We start from the raw sequence: 19,578 nt of genomic DNA on the forward strand, positions 1-19,578 counted from the left end.
TATAAAGTACAGTAGAAAGGAGCAGGAAGCTTCACTTTAATGTAATAAAAACCCCAAAAATGCATATTTTGCACAGTTGTGCACTAGTTGTGATCTGGCAGTACAAATCTAGCACCTTCCCAAGCGCAAAAGGCAGAGCTACGCAGCAGAATAATGTAGTACAGCAGACTCTGGTGAACTATTTTTCATCTTCATGCTGCGTAGTGCTGTAGACAGACTTTTGATTGTGCAATCCACAGTGCCTATCAGAACAGCCGAGACAAAAGGTAAACAGTAACTATTCTCAACATTCTCAAGTCAAACATTATTTAAACACTGAAATGGTCTTCCCTTTAATGTAAATTCTTACCATTTGCTTTGAAGTAATCAGCCATCTTTGTCATGATTGTATCTATATGCTGGTTACAGTTTGATAAGAAAATTTATTGGATAATCCAAGAGCACAACCAAGGCAACGAATGAGGAGAGTTAGGAGTTACTTAACCAACATATGATATGTATTCTCACTTTTAGAAATAATACTTCATTTGTATGTATTTCATGTCCATTTTTAGTTTGGATTAAGAGGACATATAATGTCTCTTTTGTAAAATTTCTTTCCTGTGTTTCTGTGTGTTGTGACCAAAGTGACTGAGATGATATAGTCAAATAAAAAGAAAAATATGACATGTGAAATACCATTAATAATTCACTAAAAGGGGGAGGAAATTTTCATTATGCATTGAAAAAAATGTATGTCCTCAATTCATCACTCCATAGTGTCTGAATTGGAGTAAAGAGATAAGATTATTTAGAATACCCAATGTCATCCTCTGTGTCTTCATTGGAGAGAAATCCTGTCTTGACCCCATCGATTCTAAAACCTTTCACCTGAAGACAGGATGTGTGGATTTGACACTGGATATGAATTCTTTGTACAGTACATGCTAAAAATATTCTGTCAACATTTCTTATCCTAATGTGCCCCAGATTTCGTGTAAATAATGAATAATGCATATTGAATGTGATTATTTTGTTTTTTTGTAATTATTCCATCCATTACCCAATTCTTTATCTAACATGTTAATTACACCACAGAATTAATGAAAATGAGCAGCATCCAAGACTACTTTGAAGATGCTTAAATTATGGATTTTCACACACCATACTCATTAGGCATGCAAACAGAACAGACAGTTTGAGATTTTACCAAAAAAAGTAAACCATGTTAGGACGTAATTGCTTAAATGGCTTCAAACTTACTGCAAATCATCTGAATTCAGTCAGGATATATATTTTTAGCATTTTTAATTAAATGTTGTGTGCAAGAAGAGTTCTGGCAACAGCAAGAATTGGCAGTGTTTTTCCCTCTTGCTGTCAGTCTGAAAGGCATGCACCCTCATATCTGAAAGCAGGTGATTTACATACATAGTGTCATTTTAATAGTGCTGTAAATAGAACCAGACTTTTTGCATACTTTCAATAAACTTGAATAAACTTTCAATCCCCCTGCACATTTAGATAAGACCCATTCAGCTAGCAGTGCCGGGGTCAAATACTGCAAGCCATGGACTTCCTGCTGGCCCTTTGATAATGGAGAAACAAACAAACAAAAAGCATTATTAGCATCAGAAAGCTGGCTGCATGTAACCCCAGTGCAGTGCTGTTCTGTATGCCTGATCCACAGTGGCTGATATGAGGCGTTAAGGTAAATATTTCCAGGTTTGGGTTTTAGAGAACAAGGATGCTCATTGGCTGTGCCAGTGGAGGTCTCTCCACAATGGCACACAGGTAGTGCCATTTTATTTAAGGCCCGATGAAGGCAACAAGCCACAGTGAAATCAGTGAACTTCAGGTGCTGTGCCCCTATTCGTCAGGCAGCTGCTGCCCGAGGTGCTGAAGAACTCCCAGGCTTTTGTAGACAGCATGAATCTACCAGCATCAGCCAAAATGTAGGGAGCAGCTGTTCCCACTCTGGCTCCAGAGCTGTTCGTCTCAGAGCCACAGTTACCTCACCTCACGTGTCAGCACCTCTGTTGCTCTGGCTAGATCCGTAATTTAGAGTTGGAGTTGCGACGGGGGCCACGGCCCGGCGCTGCGGTGCAGGGAGATGGTGCTCGGCAGTCATGCGTGGAAAATGAGAGACTGACACAAATGCGGGAGGGGGGGAAAGCAGCTGCACCATTTTGGACAGTCAAATTGATTTCGAAAAGTCAGTCCGTTTTTTTTGCTGCTGGCTTGAAGAGTCCAAACTGTCACTAAGTTGGCAACAGTCTGACAACTTTTGTAATGGTAGCCCACTCCAGATAGTAAGGGGGCACATAGGGACAAAAAGCCTGCCAGGTTCATCAATAGGCTATTAACATTCGATTGATTGGGCTGCATCCCATCCATGAAGTGATGTCAGCCATTTTAGGTTTGACTTTACAGATTAAGGCAATTAATATCCTAGCACTTAATGGGTAAAGAATACCAATATGCATTTCTTTGGTGAGGCAAACCACTGAGCCGCAGGACAAAGCCCTGTGGGTCCGACCCTCAGGCATCAAGGAACGATCGCTGATTGAGTTCATCAGCTGGAGCCGGGGCAGTCGAGGAAACAAGCTTTTAATCCTTCCATCTGGGCTGACTTCCCCCCCGGCTGATGATGACTTCACCTCCCCGATAACGCCGAGGGCTCGCGCCCCAGCAGGGAATTCGGAACGAGCTCTCTGAAGATGAGAGACAAGAGATCAAGAGGCCCGGCTCATTCATTCCCGTCACACCTCAGCGGTTCACCTGTGTTTTAGAAATGAACTGTGAAACGAAGCAAATCATCTCCAAGTTCCTGAGTGAAATCTATCAGTTGGGGGGGGTGGAGGGGGTGGGGGGTGGGGGGCACAAGGGGAGACGTTTTGGAATTAAATCTCTGGGTTGTTTTCAAGAGGGACAGCAAGCAGTTCCAAAAACTAAAGTGTCCCATCACATGAATGATCAAAACAACACTGTGGCACATCTGGCAGGCTGATCAGTGGGAAATCGACAATACCTTCTCTGTATTTTCAATGCGCTTCCTCCATGACCTTTAACAGGATGGTGAAACAGCAACATACATTATTTCTGTGTTTTTCAAATATAACAGTCTGGGTTCAAGAAAACTGTCAAAAAAAGGGATGAGCTTTAAACTGTGTCCACCATGTTCATGCATTTATTCAGTTTGATATGAAAATTGACATTTCTCTTTCTTTCTAAGTTCAGAGCACATCAGCACTTTTGGCATTATTAAAGAACTTAAGTTCTGTGAACTGTAATAGTATGCCATGTGAATCACAGCCCGGCAGTCTAACTCTCATCTTCCAGGAAAGAGCAGCTGCCCAGTAAGATAAAAAGTCATTTGACTGAAGTCATGCATTGACAATCCACCATATATCCATTCATCCCTGCTTCTTTTTTTCTGTGTTAAGCTGCTTTACCCTCCACTGTCTGCTTCCCTCTGAACGAACGACACCTTTTTATTCGCATGGGAGTCTCTGACTGTGATGTCAAACAATGAACAAGAAAATGACGAGACCTACAATGGAACCTTATGCTGGAAGGGTTTAAAGAGCTCAGGTGTGCCTTCAGAGGGCAGCTGTGGTGCTGATATTATCACCTTTGAGTGTGTTGTCTCCCCTCCAATGGCCAGATGTCTGTGCAGGCTCACGGCCAATGGCTGAGGTATTTTGTAGTATATACCTTCCAGTTGACCCTTTGGTCTTCTGTTTTCTTTGAGTGGACCACAATCACAACAGCAATAGATGTTGCCTACACCCACTCCCAACCTGCAGTGCGAGTTTGATGATGCAAATCCTGGAGCTGACTCATGGTGGTGATGAGTGACGCTGCCCTCTGACCCTAGCATGAATTAACAGTGAACTTAAATATAATTCATTTCCATATGCATTAGCATGAAATCAAATTACATGTGAAGGTCACAATCACAGCCCAACTGCGGAGCTCTCAGTGCATGGTCCGCGGTTCTACACTCGAGGCTGGTGAGGCTGACAAACATGCAGGACTGTAGTTTGATATACAGTATTATTTAACAGCTTCCACTGGCTTTGTTTTGTAATGTGCTCTGCTTTGCAGAAAGTGTCCACAACACTTTATGACAGCTGTGATAGTGAGCACTCTGGCTGGATGTAGAATATGGAAAGTTGTCTTTTATGACATCATCACAGCAACATTAAGTGTTGTTTTTTTATTGTGAATCAGTTTTTTGCTTGTAGTCTAGGTCATGTGTTTGACTTTTCTGTCCTTTCTTATGGAATCCGTACAGCCTCCTGTGTGGACATTTCGTTGAGAGAACTGTCCTACACAACCTGCCAGGACACTGTCCTACACTTCCTGTGCGTTCAGCATTCTTCCCATCTCCTTTTCCTGTTACAGTGCACCGTGTGGGACTGGGATTCCAATGGGAAGCACGACTTCATCGGAGAATTTCAGACAACTTTTAAAGAGATGAGAGGAGCTATGGATGGGAGACAGGTAGTGTATGAAATGATGTGTGCGTGTGTGTGTGTGTGTGTGTTCATGTCATTACTGAGTCACCTAAATACTCTGCATGAAACAAGCTCAAGTCTCTCCATTCAGTTGCGTTCCTGATGCTGATACAGATACCTCTCATATATCATTGAATTAGCTTTAAACTGCCAGTTTTTGCCTTTTTGGATCAGCCTCTATGTGTATAACTATAGAACTGGACGTAGGACAGTGAACATGGGTGGTTGAAGTCCTTTTTCAGTGTTGGTGTATTCGTTCAACGAAACAGTTTTAAACCAGATTGTTAGTAAATGGTTCATCTTTGCACGGGTCCATAAACTGCAACTCTATGCCATCTGGTCATAATTTGATTTTGTATAAAATAATTAACTGAATCTTTTAAAAGAAAAAGCTGTATACACAGTGTATATGTCATCTGTATTTTTCTGTAACTAATGACTGAACGCCCCAGTGGTATCATTTGAGATTTTGCTGCTTCTGTGAGTTTTGCAATTGATTAAAAAAGGTCAGCTTTTAGAAATGAATGAGAAATGCTGTGTCAACACAACTGTTAATGAAAAGAAACATTTCAATCCATGGCCCATTTGCCACTGCTCAGGGACACACAAGTTTGTTTCATTCACCTCCTATTTATGGAGATCAGAACCCTTTCAGAAATAACTTAAAATAAATAGAAAATGCAAGTGCTATCCCATACTAAAAATATATAGAGAGAGAATATATCTACAGAATATATTTTTAGCTCAGTCAATATATCAAAAACACACGGTATACTTCAATATATTTATTCTTTGCACTAATGTATTTTAAATGTACAATATTTGCAATACAGTCATTCTTGGGCTAAACAGCATATTTCTCAATATATTAAAATATATATCATTGTATGGCATTCAATGTCAGAATAAATAATTAAATGTGAGTGAAATAAATGCAGTTGAATAAATATGTGCACAAATAAATACAATACATAGATGTTGAAATTTCTTTTCATAATAGCACTAATGACTTATTCTATCATTATATATGCACATTAGGTTCTGTTGTTTATATTATCCATATATATTTCCCACTAGCTTGAAGAAGTATATGTTCTATCTGTTATGGAATTATATGTTCTGTATGTACTGTCTTTGCTGTCATTTCAGAAGGAACAAATCTCGTAATAAATATCTCATAATATCTCAAGTTTATTCCACATGTTCCCTCATGTGCTGTACATACAGAGATGGGAATAGTGTAGCACTTTTGACTAGAATCCACACTGGCTCATTCCTGTCAAAGGACTTAGAGAGGAAAAAAAAACATGCAAGGATATGAATTTTTCTGCAACTGCCAACAAAAGCCAGGTGATTCTGACACATTGTCTTTGAGCAGGCCGTGATAGCTGTCAGCACGAAAAGGGAAAATTGAGCGCAACAGCAGTTCTGGAAAGGTGTCCTGCTTTGGTGAATATCCTTGAGGGCAGAGTATTTTAGCATCCCCTCCTTCTCCTTGTGGGTGAGAGGTGCGGGTGTTTCTGCAACAGCTCTTTTCTATTCCTTTAAAACAATGAGAGTGGTCCCGCGTTGCTTTTGTGCAGCTCATTGCCTCGGATCTCGGAAGCACCTCACAGAGTCGTTAAAACTCCAAGCTGAAAGAGCATTAGTCGAGAATGTCTCTTCCTTTAATGTACGCTTTCATTAAGAGGTAACAAAAGACTTTTAAAACCCGTATTTCAATCCGCCAGACAATAGCCGTCTGGTTTGTTAATCAGTTTGTGAAATGCTTTGCGGCGCACGCTCCCGTCACCGTGAGCTACATTCGTTTTGACGTCTATTGTTTGGCAACACGTCCGGCACCTTGGCCTCAATTAACACCAATGGGGGGAGAAAAATATTCTCCAAACATTTTAACAATTTTAATCATGCTCCGGCTAAGATGTTCGGGGTCCTTAATCTTTCATAGTTTCTGCACTCCTACGTAATGGCTGTGCTCTGTTTTTGTTTCCCCGTCACGACAGATCCAGTGGGAATGCATAAATCCGAAATACCAGGTCAAGAAGAAGAATTACAGGAACTCCGGTGTTGTTATTCTCAACCAATGCAAGGCAAGGAGTGAGCTCATTATCTGTTAGCGCTTGCTGAGTCTATAGAAACATAATCTGATGTATCGCACACACTGAATCTTAACAATAGAACTTTCATACAAAAAGACGAAAACAAAAAAGCACTACATTATTTTTCCTACCTAAACCCATAAAGGACTTTATCCCTGATTATACCGTCTAATCATTAAAAGATCTAAACATTCATGTTTACAAATAATGTCCTGAAAAATTCATAGAATAGTTGGATGTTTCTTGGTAATGAGCTGTTGGCATGTTCAATGAATGGTGAAATGGATGTAAAAATGACTGTAAACTGTGATATGCCTAATATGCCCTTTATTCTGCTGGATATTTGCTCTGGGAGTGCTTGTGCTGCCATTTGGCTTTACCAGTGGAATGTTTTATATGTAAAAGGTAATTTTGAAATCAACCCTTTATTGCAGATCATCAAGATGCACTCCTTCCTCGATTATATCATGGGAGGATGTCAAATCCAGTTTACAGTAAGTAGATCTTGTGGCGATTACAGTGTTTAGTACTGCAGAGTACTGGACTGATAGGTAAACATTTGTTCCTGGGTGCTACGCCGCAATCATACCCTTGAGGAAGCTTCTTTTTGTCAAATAAGCAACTACGGCAGGATGGTTGATTTGACCTACGGTGAGCACATCTGATGGTTTGTCGATGACATTGAGTGAGAAAAAAATTCCCACAATGCCCTCCTCCCATACAAATCTGGCTTCTCGAATGTAGCTTGTAATGCGGGAGCTTCGAAAGTATGTCCTCGAGGCACCGTTCTTTTAACTTTTAGAGCAAGCGCCCGTAAAATTGACCTGAGCCGTGAGCAAATGAATAGCTCTGTGAACCTCCTTTGTTCAGGTTACATTCGCTTTTTGAAGTCCTGAAAAACAGGCGGCTCTTATTCAGACTCTAAAGCAGGATGCGGATGGAGCACCTGCTCATTAGCACTTCAGCGACAGAAATAGGTCATTATCTCAGCGTGAGTAGCAGCTTGTTCTAGCGCAATCACAATCTACTTTAGGAGTACTAATAGGCTGCACAGAACATACATTTCCCATACTGAAAAAAAGTTTTGCCAGACACATTTGGCATACACAGTATCTTTCTAGCTGTTTCATTTCAGTAAATGTATTTGCTGTTAACACATTGTCAAGCTAAATGTAATGGATGGTTTGTGTAGCTAATGTTTTCAATGAAATATCTCTCAGGAGTTCCAAATAGGCCATGCTACCATTTTAGCGTTTGTTTGTTTAATATAATTATAGTAATAACTCATTGACTCATTTCTGGATGTCCATAAAGAAATGACAGGTCATTTCTTCATGGACTGGGTAGGTCAATTGCCATTTCCAGATAAACAATACCTTGTGATTATATCCATTGCATAAAGTGTATTAAAAGCTAAGGCATTCATAATGTTTAAGGGTATGAATGAATCAGAGATAATTAGCTCTGTACCTTGCCTGTTGCAAGTGATTGCCACCTCTCTTACCAGGTAGCTATCGATTTCACGGCATCTAACGGGGACCCACGAAACAGCTGCTCGTTGCACTACATCCACCCGTACCAACCTAATGAGTATCTGAAGGCCCTGGTCGCCGTGGGGGAGATCTGCCAAGACTATGACAGGCAAGATCACATCACAGTCGATCAGCTAAATCAGCCAGGCCAATATAAACCTACCACATTTTTAAACAAGGTGTGAGGTCCAAAGCAACAGAATATTACCCCAGACTACATAACTACTGGATAAAAGCCTTTGAGGACTGATTGATTACTTTGAGGCAGAATGTAGGTTGTAAAGGATTATAGAATTTTCCATCCAGATGTGGATCAGATTTTAAATGTGTATAATCAAAATGAATATATGGAAAATCAAAGGAACTTGTAGCTGTTCATAGCACCTTTTGTCTAATGTTATGAGGCATTCTCCACTTTGAGACTATAGTCAATCCGTATCTGATATCAGTGTCAGTCTTTTCCTATTGTGCTCTCTAACCCTCATGTAAATATCAGTACCTTAACAGCTGATTTTATATGGAGCTGAGATGGAGGACTGAGAGGTTGTGAATTGAGTTGATCACAGACTGTGTTGTCTTCATGTTGTCCAGTCTACTTATGTACCGCTCTTCTTTTTAAAAATCTAGCGACAAAATGTTTCCTGCGTTCGGGTTCGGAGCTCAGATACCACCTGACTTTAAGGTAAAAATACCTTCTTCCTGTGGGAGCTGCACTTTGTTTACATTTTTACAATCTGCATGATGTGGCAGAATTCTCCAGACAGTGCCGCTCTCAATGAGAAAAGTGCCCTTATGTACCTATCTCAGATATTCTCTGAACTTCTCTGCTGCTGCCTTCACTTAAAGAATTTTTTTCAAGCAAGTGATATTTCACCCTTTGAAAGCTAAAATTCTCAGTTCATAACTCTGTTGCTTTTCTAGTGAGTGCCATTTTCGTAAACTTTTGTACAAGTACTGTACATGTAACAGATATTGTATGAAAATCATGATTTGTCACAATACCATGTGTATTCAGAGTATATCATCGAGCATTAACGGTCTGCACCATGCGGTGGATTGGAATCTGTCTTGAACTCCTTTGATCATTCCCCAGAAAAGGCAGCATTGATTTTCTGTCCACTTCGTACCCGGATCTGACCGGTGCAACTGATATTTCAAAGAGTCTATCACACGTATAGTAATCGTGTGCATGATGTACTGGGCACATAATTCCCTTGTAATGACATACAGACGTCTCTCCTTCCTTCCAGGTTTCTCATGATTTTGCTGTGAACTTTGATGAAGACAACCCAGAGTGTGCTGGTGAGTATGCGGCCAGCGGTCTGACCTTTTACCTATGATTGCCCTTTATTGAAAGGTCAGGAGTGCTCTTCATCGAACCATGCGTTTCCATTGCTCATTTGTTATTCAGAAACCAGTTTGTGTGATGGTGACTAAGTGATTGCTGTCCAGGGACTGTGATTAAAAATTTCGAGAGTGCTCTTTGAGGGATTTACCTGATTGTGACTTTAAGGACTTGTTGTACAGCTCAAGTTATTCATCCAACACCCAAGTCTCTGATAAGGATATTCAAGTCATGTCTCTCTCCTTGCTGGAGCTTTTGTCAGCTTTAATACCTTGACCTTGCTGTGCTTATGTACTCTGTGTGTGGCTTATTCTACCTTTTTGTTTTGTTCAGTTTGATAATCCAGCCACACTTCTCACACAGCAGAAATGAAATAACTCTAGAATGGAATCATTGTAATAACAGTGGCTCTGATCCTCAGCCAGTGTAATGAATTATCCAGATTCAGCTATGATTAGCCTTGAACAGGCTGATATAGAGTATCTATAGTGTCAGTACAAAAGGGTACAAGAAATAGTTTTGAGAACTCACAAAAAATCGGGCAGTAAACTTTGGGTCGCATTTAATAATTTCCTGTAATGGCAATGACAGAAAAACCTTTGCCCTTTACTAATGTTTAATGTCTAATCACAAAATAGCATCAACAAAATAACACCAAAATAACATGACATTATGCAACTGCGCTTCACAACCCCCGTTTCGGAGTTAACTACACGGCTAAATAAAAGCGCGCATTACCAAAAGGGAAGAGGGACGCGTCATGGCTTCTCCTTTCAGAGGCAGCTGGAGTGAAAGGGTGGGAGAGGCTCTGAATGGGGCGCGGTGTGAATGGGTCGCATTGTGCCCGCTCCCGGGCGCGCTCCGGCTGCCACTCAGCTCCCCGGCAGCCCCGTCCGAGCCCGTTCAGAGGAACCGGCCCGTTAAATGCACCCCCAAGCTCCGGGGGCCGCCCGCACCCGTCCGGAGAGGGAAGGAGTCGTTAATGCGAGCAGATGTGTCGTATTGAAAACGGCAGCGTTGTGTCGTGGCGAACACTCTGAGCAGGCTGGCACGGTGGACAGCATGTTAAATAGGACTGGGAGGGGGCTCCTGTTTGCTCTTCATGTGTTTCCAGCCAAGGACCTCCGGAATGTTCTCCAGACCATAAAAACCACTAACGAGAAATAGCTCAATTCAGCAAAAGTCAAATATTGTAATATGTAGCATTTACATTCAAGTCATGTTACTTTCCTTGCAGTGATAGGTTATTGATTTCAATTTGAATGCATTTAAGCCGTTGTAATATCTACTAGTTTAATCTATAACACAATATATTTCCCTGATGCAATTAAGTCTATTATGTGTCAACACTGAATCCATGAATGATGCTTTGTCCTGCCTGAAATATAGGAGGATCCAGTGCTCTCTTTTAGCACATTACTCTGGGTCTATTGCTGTGAGAAAGCCTCTGATAAATGTTCAGCACCATGGACAGAGCTCTAAACAGGTCAGAGGCATTTGTAATATGGGCCATCAATGTAGCCAGCAGCAGCCTCAGCAGGTCCAGCGTTTTGGGACAGAGCCTATGAAAGAGTGGTTCCAGGTGCAACGACGATAAAAACTGATCACATCAGTAACGAGACATAAATTGCGACCAACTGGGTACAACCAAACTGGGTAAAATGGTAATAACTGGGGTGAAGGGGAGGGGGGGTGCACTAACAAGGAGCAACATGAGGGCCAGAACTGCTTGGAATGTGGTATTATAATCGCATCTTCGGCTTCGGCTGTCTGAGACGAACGCGTGCCACGCTGTAGCTGACAGCTCTGTTTAACTTTAGTCTCAGGCGTATTGCATCCCCGCCAGCCCGTGCTCCAGTGAAGTGAATGACAGGAGAGGATGCGTGCTGTCTAATTAATGATATCATCCGCCATTTTCCACGACGTGCTCTCCCGCCAGCACAGTAGGGTTCAGGAGTCTGTCACCACATGTGCTCCTTATTCAGGTGGAAGGAGTTTTAGATGGAAAATCAACCTGGAAATTGAAAATGGCTGAAAAAGAAACTCTTTTTGACTGTAACTTAAAGCATTACTCTCACTTTTAGTGACTGATAATAAATGTCTGAATACACAAAAAGTAACAAATCAATTTGAAGGACCTTAGTAGTGCACAGAAACACACACACTTGCAGACAATCATGTTGCAGTGTATGCTGAAGGTTTGATAGTGTTGTTCACTTTTTTATTCTCAATTATCTCTGAGATTTTATTGACAGTTCAGCAATAAAGACTTTATGGTTCTCCACCATGTGCATAATGTTACTGGAGTGCATGTATATTTCCATTTAGATGTTTGCTAACCCCTTGTCTATGAACCACATGTAACATTGAATGTTAACATACAGTGTTGAAGGTGTTAATGTCTTACCTATGACACTGCACAAATATCACTAGTATCATCTATCATATCAGTGCTGATGATATGATAGTTTGTGTGTATGTGAATGTGTCCACATGTGTGTGTGCATGTGTATGTTTGTAGGTGTATGTGTGTGAGTGTGCGTGCACATTTTCACAGTCATTTAGGGAAGGTGTCCACAGGGACTGATCTTTAGCCTGCATGGACCAGAGTCCACTCCAGTTATCCTTTCCTTCATGCTCTGATAATAGCAAAGTCCTGATAAGAGCAAGGTGTCTGTGCTCTGACTGGCATCCAGACATCCTCCCCTTGTACTCCTGGCTCCTGAAAGAGGATGATTGAGGAGAGCATAGCTCTTCCTCGTAGGTGTCATGTAGAGGAGCTGCAGTAGCTGTACGCTTTCACTAAAGATGAAATATATGATCTTGACAATTCTGTCAAGAAGCCATGCCTACTGAATTTTGCTCTCGGTAAAAGCACACCTCAGGTTTATATTCCTAGGAGGAAAATTGTCATTTGAGTATGAAATGGGGACGTTGCTTCTCTGGCTTTTGACATCCATGGTGCTTAGTGATAAAATTGTACAATATGTGTGTTCAATGTTTGACATCATTCGGCATGTACTGTAAACAATATTGTCTACAGAGAGCATGCTTGTGGCTTTTAAAGTGATTTTTTATGGTCTGATAGTAGCAGTCCATGAGTGCTCTACCGGTAAATGCATGGCAGACTGAACATGCTCACCTAGTAATGGATGTTCCCTTGTCATGTCATGATTCTTTTGCGATTAATTCATGGAGCTTCTAAACAGTTCATTGTAATTCCCTGCATGTTGTGCATGTCTCAGCTGGTATCTTTCTGCTTGCATTGCAGGAATCCAGGGGGTTGTCGAAGCCTACCAGAACTGCCTTCCAAAGATCCAGCTGTACGGACCCACCAACATCGCCCCCATCATCCAGAAGGTGGCTAGCTCCGCCTCCGAGGAGATGCACACCAAGGAGGCCATGGTGAGGGTGGAGCCCTGAGATGAATCTGACATTACACCACAATTCATGGTGCTACATTGCTTATTTTGCTGAACAGAGCTGCTTATAATTTTATATCTATGCTCTTCATACATTTACACCTAGGGGATTTTACTTAATCCACTGAGGTGAAGCGCATGTACCTTGTTCTTGGGTATAACAGCTTCCACAAATCTTAGGTGCAGAGTCCAGTCACATAAGGCTACTTCACAGCTGCCTGCTGCTTTAGAGATTATGACAAGTTTTAAACAATTTCCAGAGAGACCTTCGTGAAGTTAAAATGCAGAGAATAGGGAAATTTCACTGAAACATTACAAGAAAGGAAGAGGACAAATTTGATTGTTTTAATTGACTATCCATTTTTAATAATGTTCTGTCTGACTCAATCTAAAAATGAATTGAAATTTCTGTCCTCACCAGTGCTCATCTGATCAGTCTTACCCCTCTCCTCCTACACACACTCTCTTCTTTCTCTCCTTGTCTTTCTCACTTTCTTTCTCTCCTCTCTTCTCTTTCTCCCGCCCTCTCTCTCTTCTCTCTCCTTGTCTTTCTTACTTTCTTTCTCTCCTCTCTTCTCCCCCCCCCCCCCCCCCTCTCTTCCACAGGAGTACTTCATCCTGCTGATCCTGACGGACGGCGTCATCACCGACATGGCCGACACCCGGGAGGCCATCGTGCACGCCTCCCACCTGCCCATGTCCGTCATCATCGTGGGCGTGGGCAACGCCGACTTCAGCGACATGCAGATGCTGGACGGGGACGACGGCATCCTCCGCTCGCCCAAGGGGGAGCCCGTCCTGCGGGACATCGTGCAATTCGTGCCGTTCCGCAACTTCAAGCACGTACGTTCCGCCGCTGCGCCTCCGCCATCTTTAGAGAAGGCTTTCCAAAGCTGTCACTGTCCTTATTCATTACCCTACATTACATTTTTGCCACTTAGCAGAATCTCTTATCCAGAGCTACTGACATACTTTACAGTTTTATCCATTCATAACAGCTGGATATTTACTGAGGCAATTCTGGGTTGAACACGTTGCCTGGGTACAATGGCAGCACCTCAGTGGGGAATCAAACCAGCAACCTATTGGTTATGAGCCCTGCCTATACCACTACACCACACTGCTATCCCTGTTCAATCACAAGCAAGCCTGGAGACAGGAGCACGGTCTACATTAAACCCCTCTTACTAGTTTTTGTTGTTGTGGTTCTTGTTGCTGGTTTTGTGCTATTCCACAACTGCTCACTGCAAGCCTTTATGCATTTTTGAAGTGCTGTAAGCTGTAAGCACTTCCTTTCGATCTGTGTTGTTTATTCCTTTGTCTTCCTCTAAATAATTTAGTAATACACTGCCCTGCTTTGCAGGAATGTCACAAGAAGAGATAGGACTGCTGCAGAGGGTGGACTCAAACAGAGCCTGTCTGCTAGCTAGCCCACTACCTGCTAGAATCACTTATTCGCATGCTGCTCAGACCATGTCTGGACTGATTAGCTTTGCCGTATCTACCCTTTCCATCTCCCCAGGTCTTTATAGCTGACGGGATCTAGTAAGCCCAAGTGTGAATACTCAGTTAATCACTGTCCATCCCCCCTCATCTGGTACAATGAAAGATTGATTCATTTTGACTGAACAAGAGATAGCAAGATAGATGTCGGATGACTCGCCACATTTAAGAACCCCCTAGAGTCCTGCCAGTATTGGATCCTAAAGTACTGTACTAAATATCTAATCGTGTGGTATTTCAGGCTCTTTTTTGAAGTGCAGATGATGCTTTATTGAATGTACATTTCAAACGTTCTTCATAGGCAATGAACAGCCTCTGTTGTCTCGTTCAGAGATCACGGGCCCGGCACTCTTAGATGAAGTCTGGCCCCCTTGAGGCAGGCTCTGTCATATTTTGAAGTTTTAAATTCAGACTTGAACCCTTGTGAGAGCGATATGCATTCTGTGCACTCCACTCTCAGCCGGCCTGGGTGCAGCGTCTCATCAACCACACAGGGCAGCCTAGGGCAACCTTACAACAAACATCCAACAAACTGAATTAGCGAAGTGGTTTTAAAGAGCAGATGAATTTAACATGCACTTGATCATTAACACAAAGCAGAAATGCCTGATCAGGCTGGTGTACCTTTGTTTTCCTCCCTGTGTAATGCATGGCATCAGCCATCGATGAGAGGTGCCCAAAAAAGCAGGGCGTATGTGTAAAATGATCTGCAATTTTCAACCACTGACTAGGTTTGGTATGCGTTGCAAAAACGTCTCTGTCCCTGATTGAACTGATATTAAACCAGATGAGCAAGGGCAAGACTTAAAGCAGATCAGTAACAACTGAAAGAGCAGCTGAGTTTTTGATTAAGTGAGCAATGAGACTGAGCGATTGCGAGTCCTATATTTAATGTTGTCTCAAACAGACTTTTATATTTCCTTACTCTTGGACAGATCCAGAATGTAGGATGGTTTAATTTTTTAAATCAACATTTTCAGCATGAAATAACAGGAGAAATGCAGGAGTTTTTCTGAGTCCTAAAGGCATGTAACTTTTTACATTTATTAAAAGTGTTTTTTCATACTGATGCTGTCTTATAAACTGTCAGAGCCTTCTTGCAGACAGTACCGAGACTCATACAGCAATGTTTCAGAAAATAATCAACGGTGAGATTTCTCTTCTGTGAGGGGAAATTAGGTGAAGATGTTTTCAATGTCATAGCAAGGATGAGACCGCACGCTTCAGCTAGTTTCAGATACTCATGCTCTTGAGCATTAGAATGCTGTGAGACACCTGCTTCATTGAGCAAAATTATCAAATACTTAAAACATCACAGCTGTTAATGTAGAAAATATTGCCCTGCTTGAACTCCTCTCCAGCCTGTTAGTTAAATCGCTGAAGCGTAGCATTGTATGGATCATATCATTCTTACAAGGTAACTGAGGATGTGTTTGTACCAGTGGCACATTCTTTCTGAAAATCTTCTAATAACTTCCCTGGTTTCTGTGACATTTTGAAAGCATGAACACTTGGCATTTTACTTCATGGGTGCTTGGCATCTGTCTAAGCGTAATCCCCCATTGATACAGCGCAAACTCTGCTGTATGAGTGTACTTAATGAGTGATGATTCATACACTGAGACACTGGCAGGGAAAACATTCAAAGTTTCAGACACTGCGTCTTAAATAATTGACAATGACAAGGCATTATAGCTTCAGTGATCTAGCCAAATTCATCTTTCAGTGCAACGTAGCGTAGAGCCAAGAAGATTTGCTATGGTATTTTAATCCGAAGACACTCGAAAATTGAGGCACCCACGCCACAATGTGATGGTCTCTCTGCCTGATATAAAAGCCTGCATCTCAAGTGGTTCACTGTGGACTGAACATGCCTCATTCACTTTCTGAAAGCCAGGGCAGGGAAAGAACAGAGTATAAAAGAACACAGCTGAAAAACAAACTTGGGAATGCAGTAACAGCACTGCAACTAATACTGCTGCTCCAGATAATAAAAAGAAGAGGCAGAGGAATAGCAGTAATAATAAAAATAGCCATTATTGTTGTTATTATTAGTAGTAATAGTAATGTTAGTAATAGCATTATGTAACATTTGTTGTAGTATTTAAAAAGTGTGGCTTCTGCGTGGATCCCGACTAATGTTATTCAGCGTGGAGTAGCACAAAGGCCTTATAAATATACCAAAGGAAGCTCCCACTAGGGTGACACTCAATAGGTAGTGCACTCCATAACACGTGATACACATCAGTTAAGGTGCAGAGCCAGGTGACTACACTGTGGAGGCAATGAGGTGGCAAGATTGAGAATTTAGGCAGGTATCAGCAGGATTGACTAATATTTCTTTGAAAAGGGAAACATTTTGATTGGCAATACCAAATTCTGAGTGATATTTTCGATGCATGAGACCCCAAAAAAGCCAAAATCACTACATTGGGAAACTGGTATTGCTCTCCATGTCCCAAATGAAGAGTGCCCCTACTGGTTAATCATCACCCTGTTTTCCTTGTGTCATGCTTAACTTCTGACGTGCTACAGAAGAGAGCTACTTGTAAAACCCCCTCCAAAATCCTACGTAATTCAAAATTGCACTAGACATTATTGTGCATGTTGGTACCATTTAACATATTTAGTCTAAGAATTCCACTGGGTCTTGTGCTGTTGTGCCATATTTCTATTACGTTCACCATAAGAATGCAATTCATTTTCATAATACTGTATGTCCTTGTTCCAGGCCTCTCCAGCAGCCCTGGCAAAAAGTGTTCTAGCCGAAGTTCCCAACCAAGTGGTTGACTACTACAACGGCAAGGGGATCAAGCCCAAGTGTCTCTCCGATTTTGAGTCTTCCAGGACGTTTAGCCCCTAACATCATCATCAGAAACAGCTCCACATTGTCCGTACAGAAATAGCATGTTTTTTGGTGATTTTTAACTTAACAACTTCGTTGCATGTCTGGCCTCTGAGGCCTGCAGCTGTAACAGAACTTGTGTTCTTGAAGAAATTTGTACATAGGGAATAAAATAACTATACACTGACTCCTTTAAACAAGAGCATGTTGACTTGGAAAAAAAAAACGTATATGAGATATCTGTTTTGGTTTTTCTACAGGTTTGTTGAGATTTTGCTAAATTTCTTAATATTCTTACATTGTAAAGCATTTTGGATCAATGAAAGTGATTAGCAGCTACACCTGTATTAGAATCATCTGCTTCCGACTGAGTATTTTTCCCAGATAAGCAGATACATGGACTGTATTTTGCATGTCTACAATAAAAGAGACGCTGTTTTTTGTTTTGTTTTTTCACTGACTCTTATATTCTGATTCTGTCAAGTAGGCACTTTGGTGCAAGATTGTATTACATTATATTTCCTTGCTTGCCAAATGCCCTTGTCCATGGTGACTTCTGAAGTTTAATATACTTCTACCATGTAAAATATACTAATTTTCACTGGTACAACTGGGTTGAAGTTACATTGTTACCAAGAGGCGTTCTGCTTTGGATTCAAACCCATAATCACGAGAGCCGTAATCTGGTGCCCTAAACACTGTTCCACACTGCTGTTCTGCTGGTCCAGTTAGTGATAATGTTCTGACATTGGAGGGACTGCTGCACATACATGTTATCAAATGGGCTACACAATGAGAACACAAGTAACCCAGAATAGAGCACAGGGGCATTAGATTTTATCCTTCAGTTCACATCCAAATCAATTAGCATGCGTGAACAAGCAGTCAAGATTTTCCTCCTCTCGCGGAGTACTCAGGAATGATGTAGACCATTACGCTCTGCAATGCATTCTCAAGACAGTGTTGTTCAAATTTTGCAGTAACACTGGGAGAACAGCATACTGTTTACGGGGATCCTGGAGCAGACTGAGATGTTGGGGAGGCCTGGGTGAGATATCAGCGAACCTTTATGAATCACACAACTCTTTGAAGTCCAGGGTGCAGAGGCCTTTCAATTAACTGCGCCATTGTGCATAATTAATGACTAACAGTGCATATCACTGGGACAAGCTCATGGGGGATCCAGCAGAGAAGGAAAAAAAAATGATAAATTGCTGGTGCACTAATAATCAGGAATGCATCAGCCACCTCTTTTCAAAATAATTCTCAGTGTTTCCATTTCCAGCAGGTGAACACTTTTGAATTTTACATGACATAAAGTATGTATAGACTACACTACACACTGTCTTTGGGTAAAGAAATGTGTATGAATTTCCATCCAGCTTTCCAACTCTTTCTCAGTGCTGTTGCTATGTCTGCTGTGAGAAACGCCAGTGTGGTTGATAATAGGATTTCTCATTAGTTTATCATTGTGCCCTCATGATCCACGCTTGCAAAATTTCTTTCTGTTACTTGAGAGAGAAAATTAAATGATACCCTTTGATTTTATCAAAACAAAGTTCCATGCAGTGTTCAAAGGATATAGTTAGCATATAAATATTGTAAAAGTCATTCTTATGCATACAAATCCTTTTTTTTTTTTTTGTGAACTCAGTGGATGAGTGTTCCGGAACACATCCACCAGCCAATGTCTAGACCTGAAGAAACAACACAGTCCCCCCTTACCACCTGCACGAAAAGGTTGAACTATATTCAATATCTGGCTACAGAGCAGAATTATCCCAACACATCTGCATGGGACACTGAAACATCACAATTGCATCTAAATACACAAAAGAAAGATCTCAAATACATCTGCATGCATAGCAGAAATATCATGAGCACATCTGAAACACCAAAACGTACTGCCTTGCAACATTGTGCCATACTCACTGATGATTTCCAAATGCATTTGTGGTCAAGCACAGCATTGCCAAAGGAAGGCCCATTTGTGCTTCGCTGTTCTAAATGGGCTGAGGCCTCAGAAGTTATATAACTTTAATGACTTGACTAGCTATAGCCTCTGCCCCAGATTCTCAGATCGCTGCCTAATTTCATCATGCGTCTTCGCGTTATGTTAGACAAAGATACTCATATGACTGTTGGAAAGATTGCACTCCACATGCATAATTACACTCATTCACCGATCAAACAAAACTGGTATCGACCTGCTTGTGGAGAACATGTAAGTTTAACGCTGGGTATTCAAAACACATTGGCTGTCCTTGAAAGTCCAGAGCCTGCATGCCACTTCAGCTCAAGTGAGCTGACAGACCTGAATTTCAAATGACAGT

General features: G+C 41.5%; 1 protein-coding gene across 1 annotated transcript in view; it reads left to right on the top strand.

Moving 5' to 3' along the window:
- cpne4b (copine IVb) overlaps nt 1-17,286 on the top strand; it is a 42,483-nt gene extending 25,197 nt beyond the window's left edge. The window contains exons 8-16 of the mRNA XM_036555294.1: nt 4,387-4,485; nt 6,503-6,589; nt 7,033-7,092; nt 8,106-8,239; nt 8,758-8,812; nt 9,381-9,432; nt 12,747-12,880; nt 13,504-13,740; nt 17,132-17,286. Coding sequence (XP_036411187.1) covers nt 4,387-4,485; nt 6,503-6,589; nt 7,033-7,092; nt 8,106-8,239; nt 8,758-8,812; nt 9,381-9,432; nt 12,747-12,880; nt 13,504-13,740; nt 17,132-17,263 — 990 coding nt within the window. The 3' untranslated portion in view covers nt 17,264-17,286. The remainder of the gene's footprint in view (nt 1-4,386; nt 4,486-6,502; nt 6,590-7,032; nt 7,093-8,105; nt 8,240-8,757; nt 8,813-9,380; nt 9,433-12,746; nt 12,881-13,503; nt 13,741-17,131) is intronic.
- Nucleotides 17,287-19,578: the final 2,292 nt, after the last annotated feature.

The sequence above is a fragment of the Megalops cyprinoides genome, chromosome 21 (assembly GCF_013368585.1).
Source record: "Megalops cyprinoides isolate fMegCyp1 chromosome 21, fMegCyp1.pri, whole genome shotgun sequence".
Lineage (NCBI taxonomy): Eukaryota > Metazoa > Chordata > Actinopteri > Elopiformes > Megalopidae > Megalops > Megalops cyprinoides.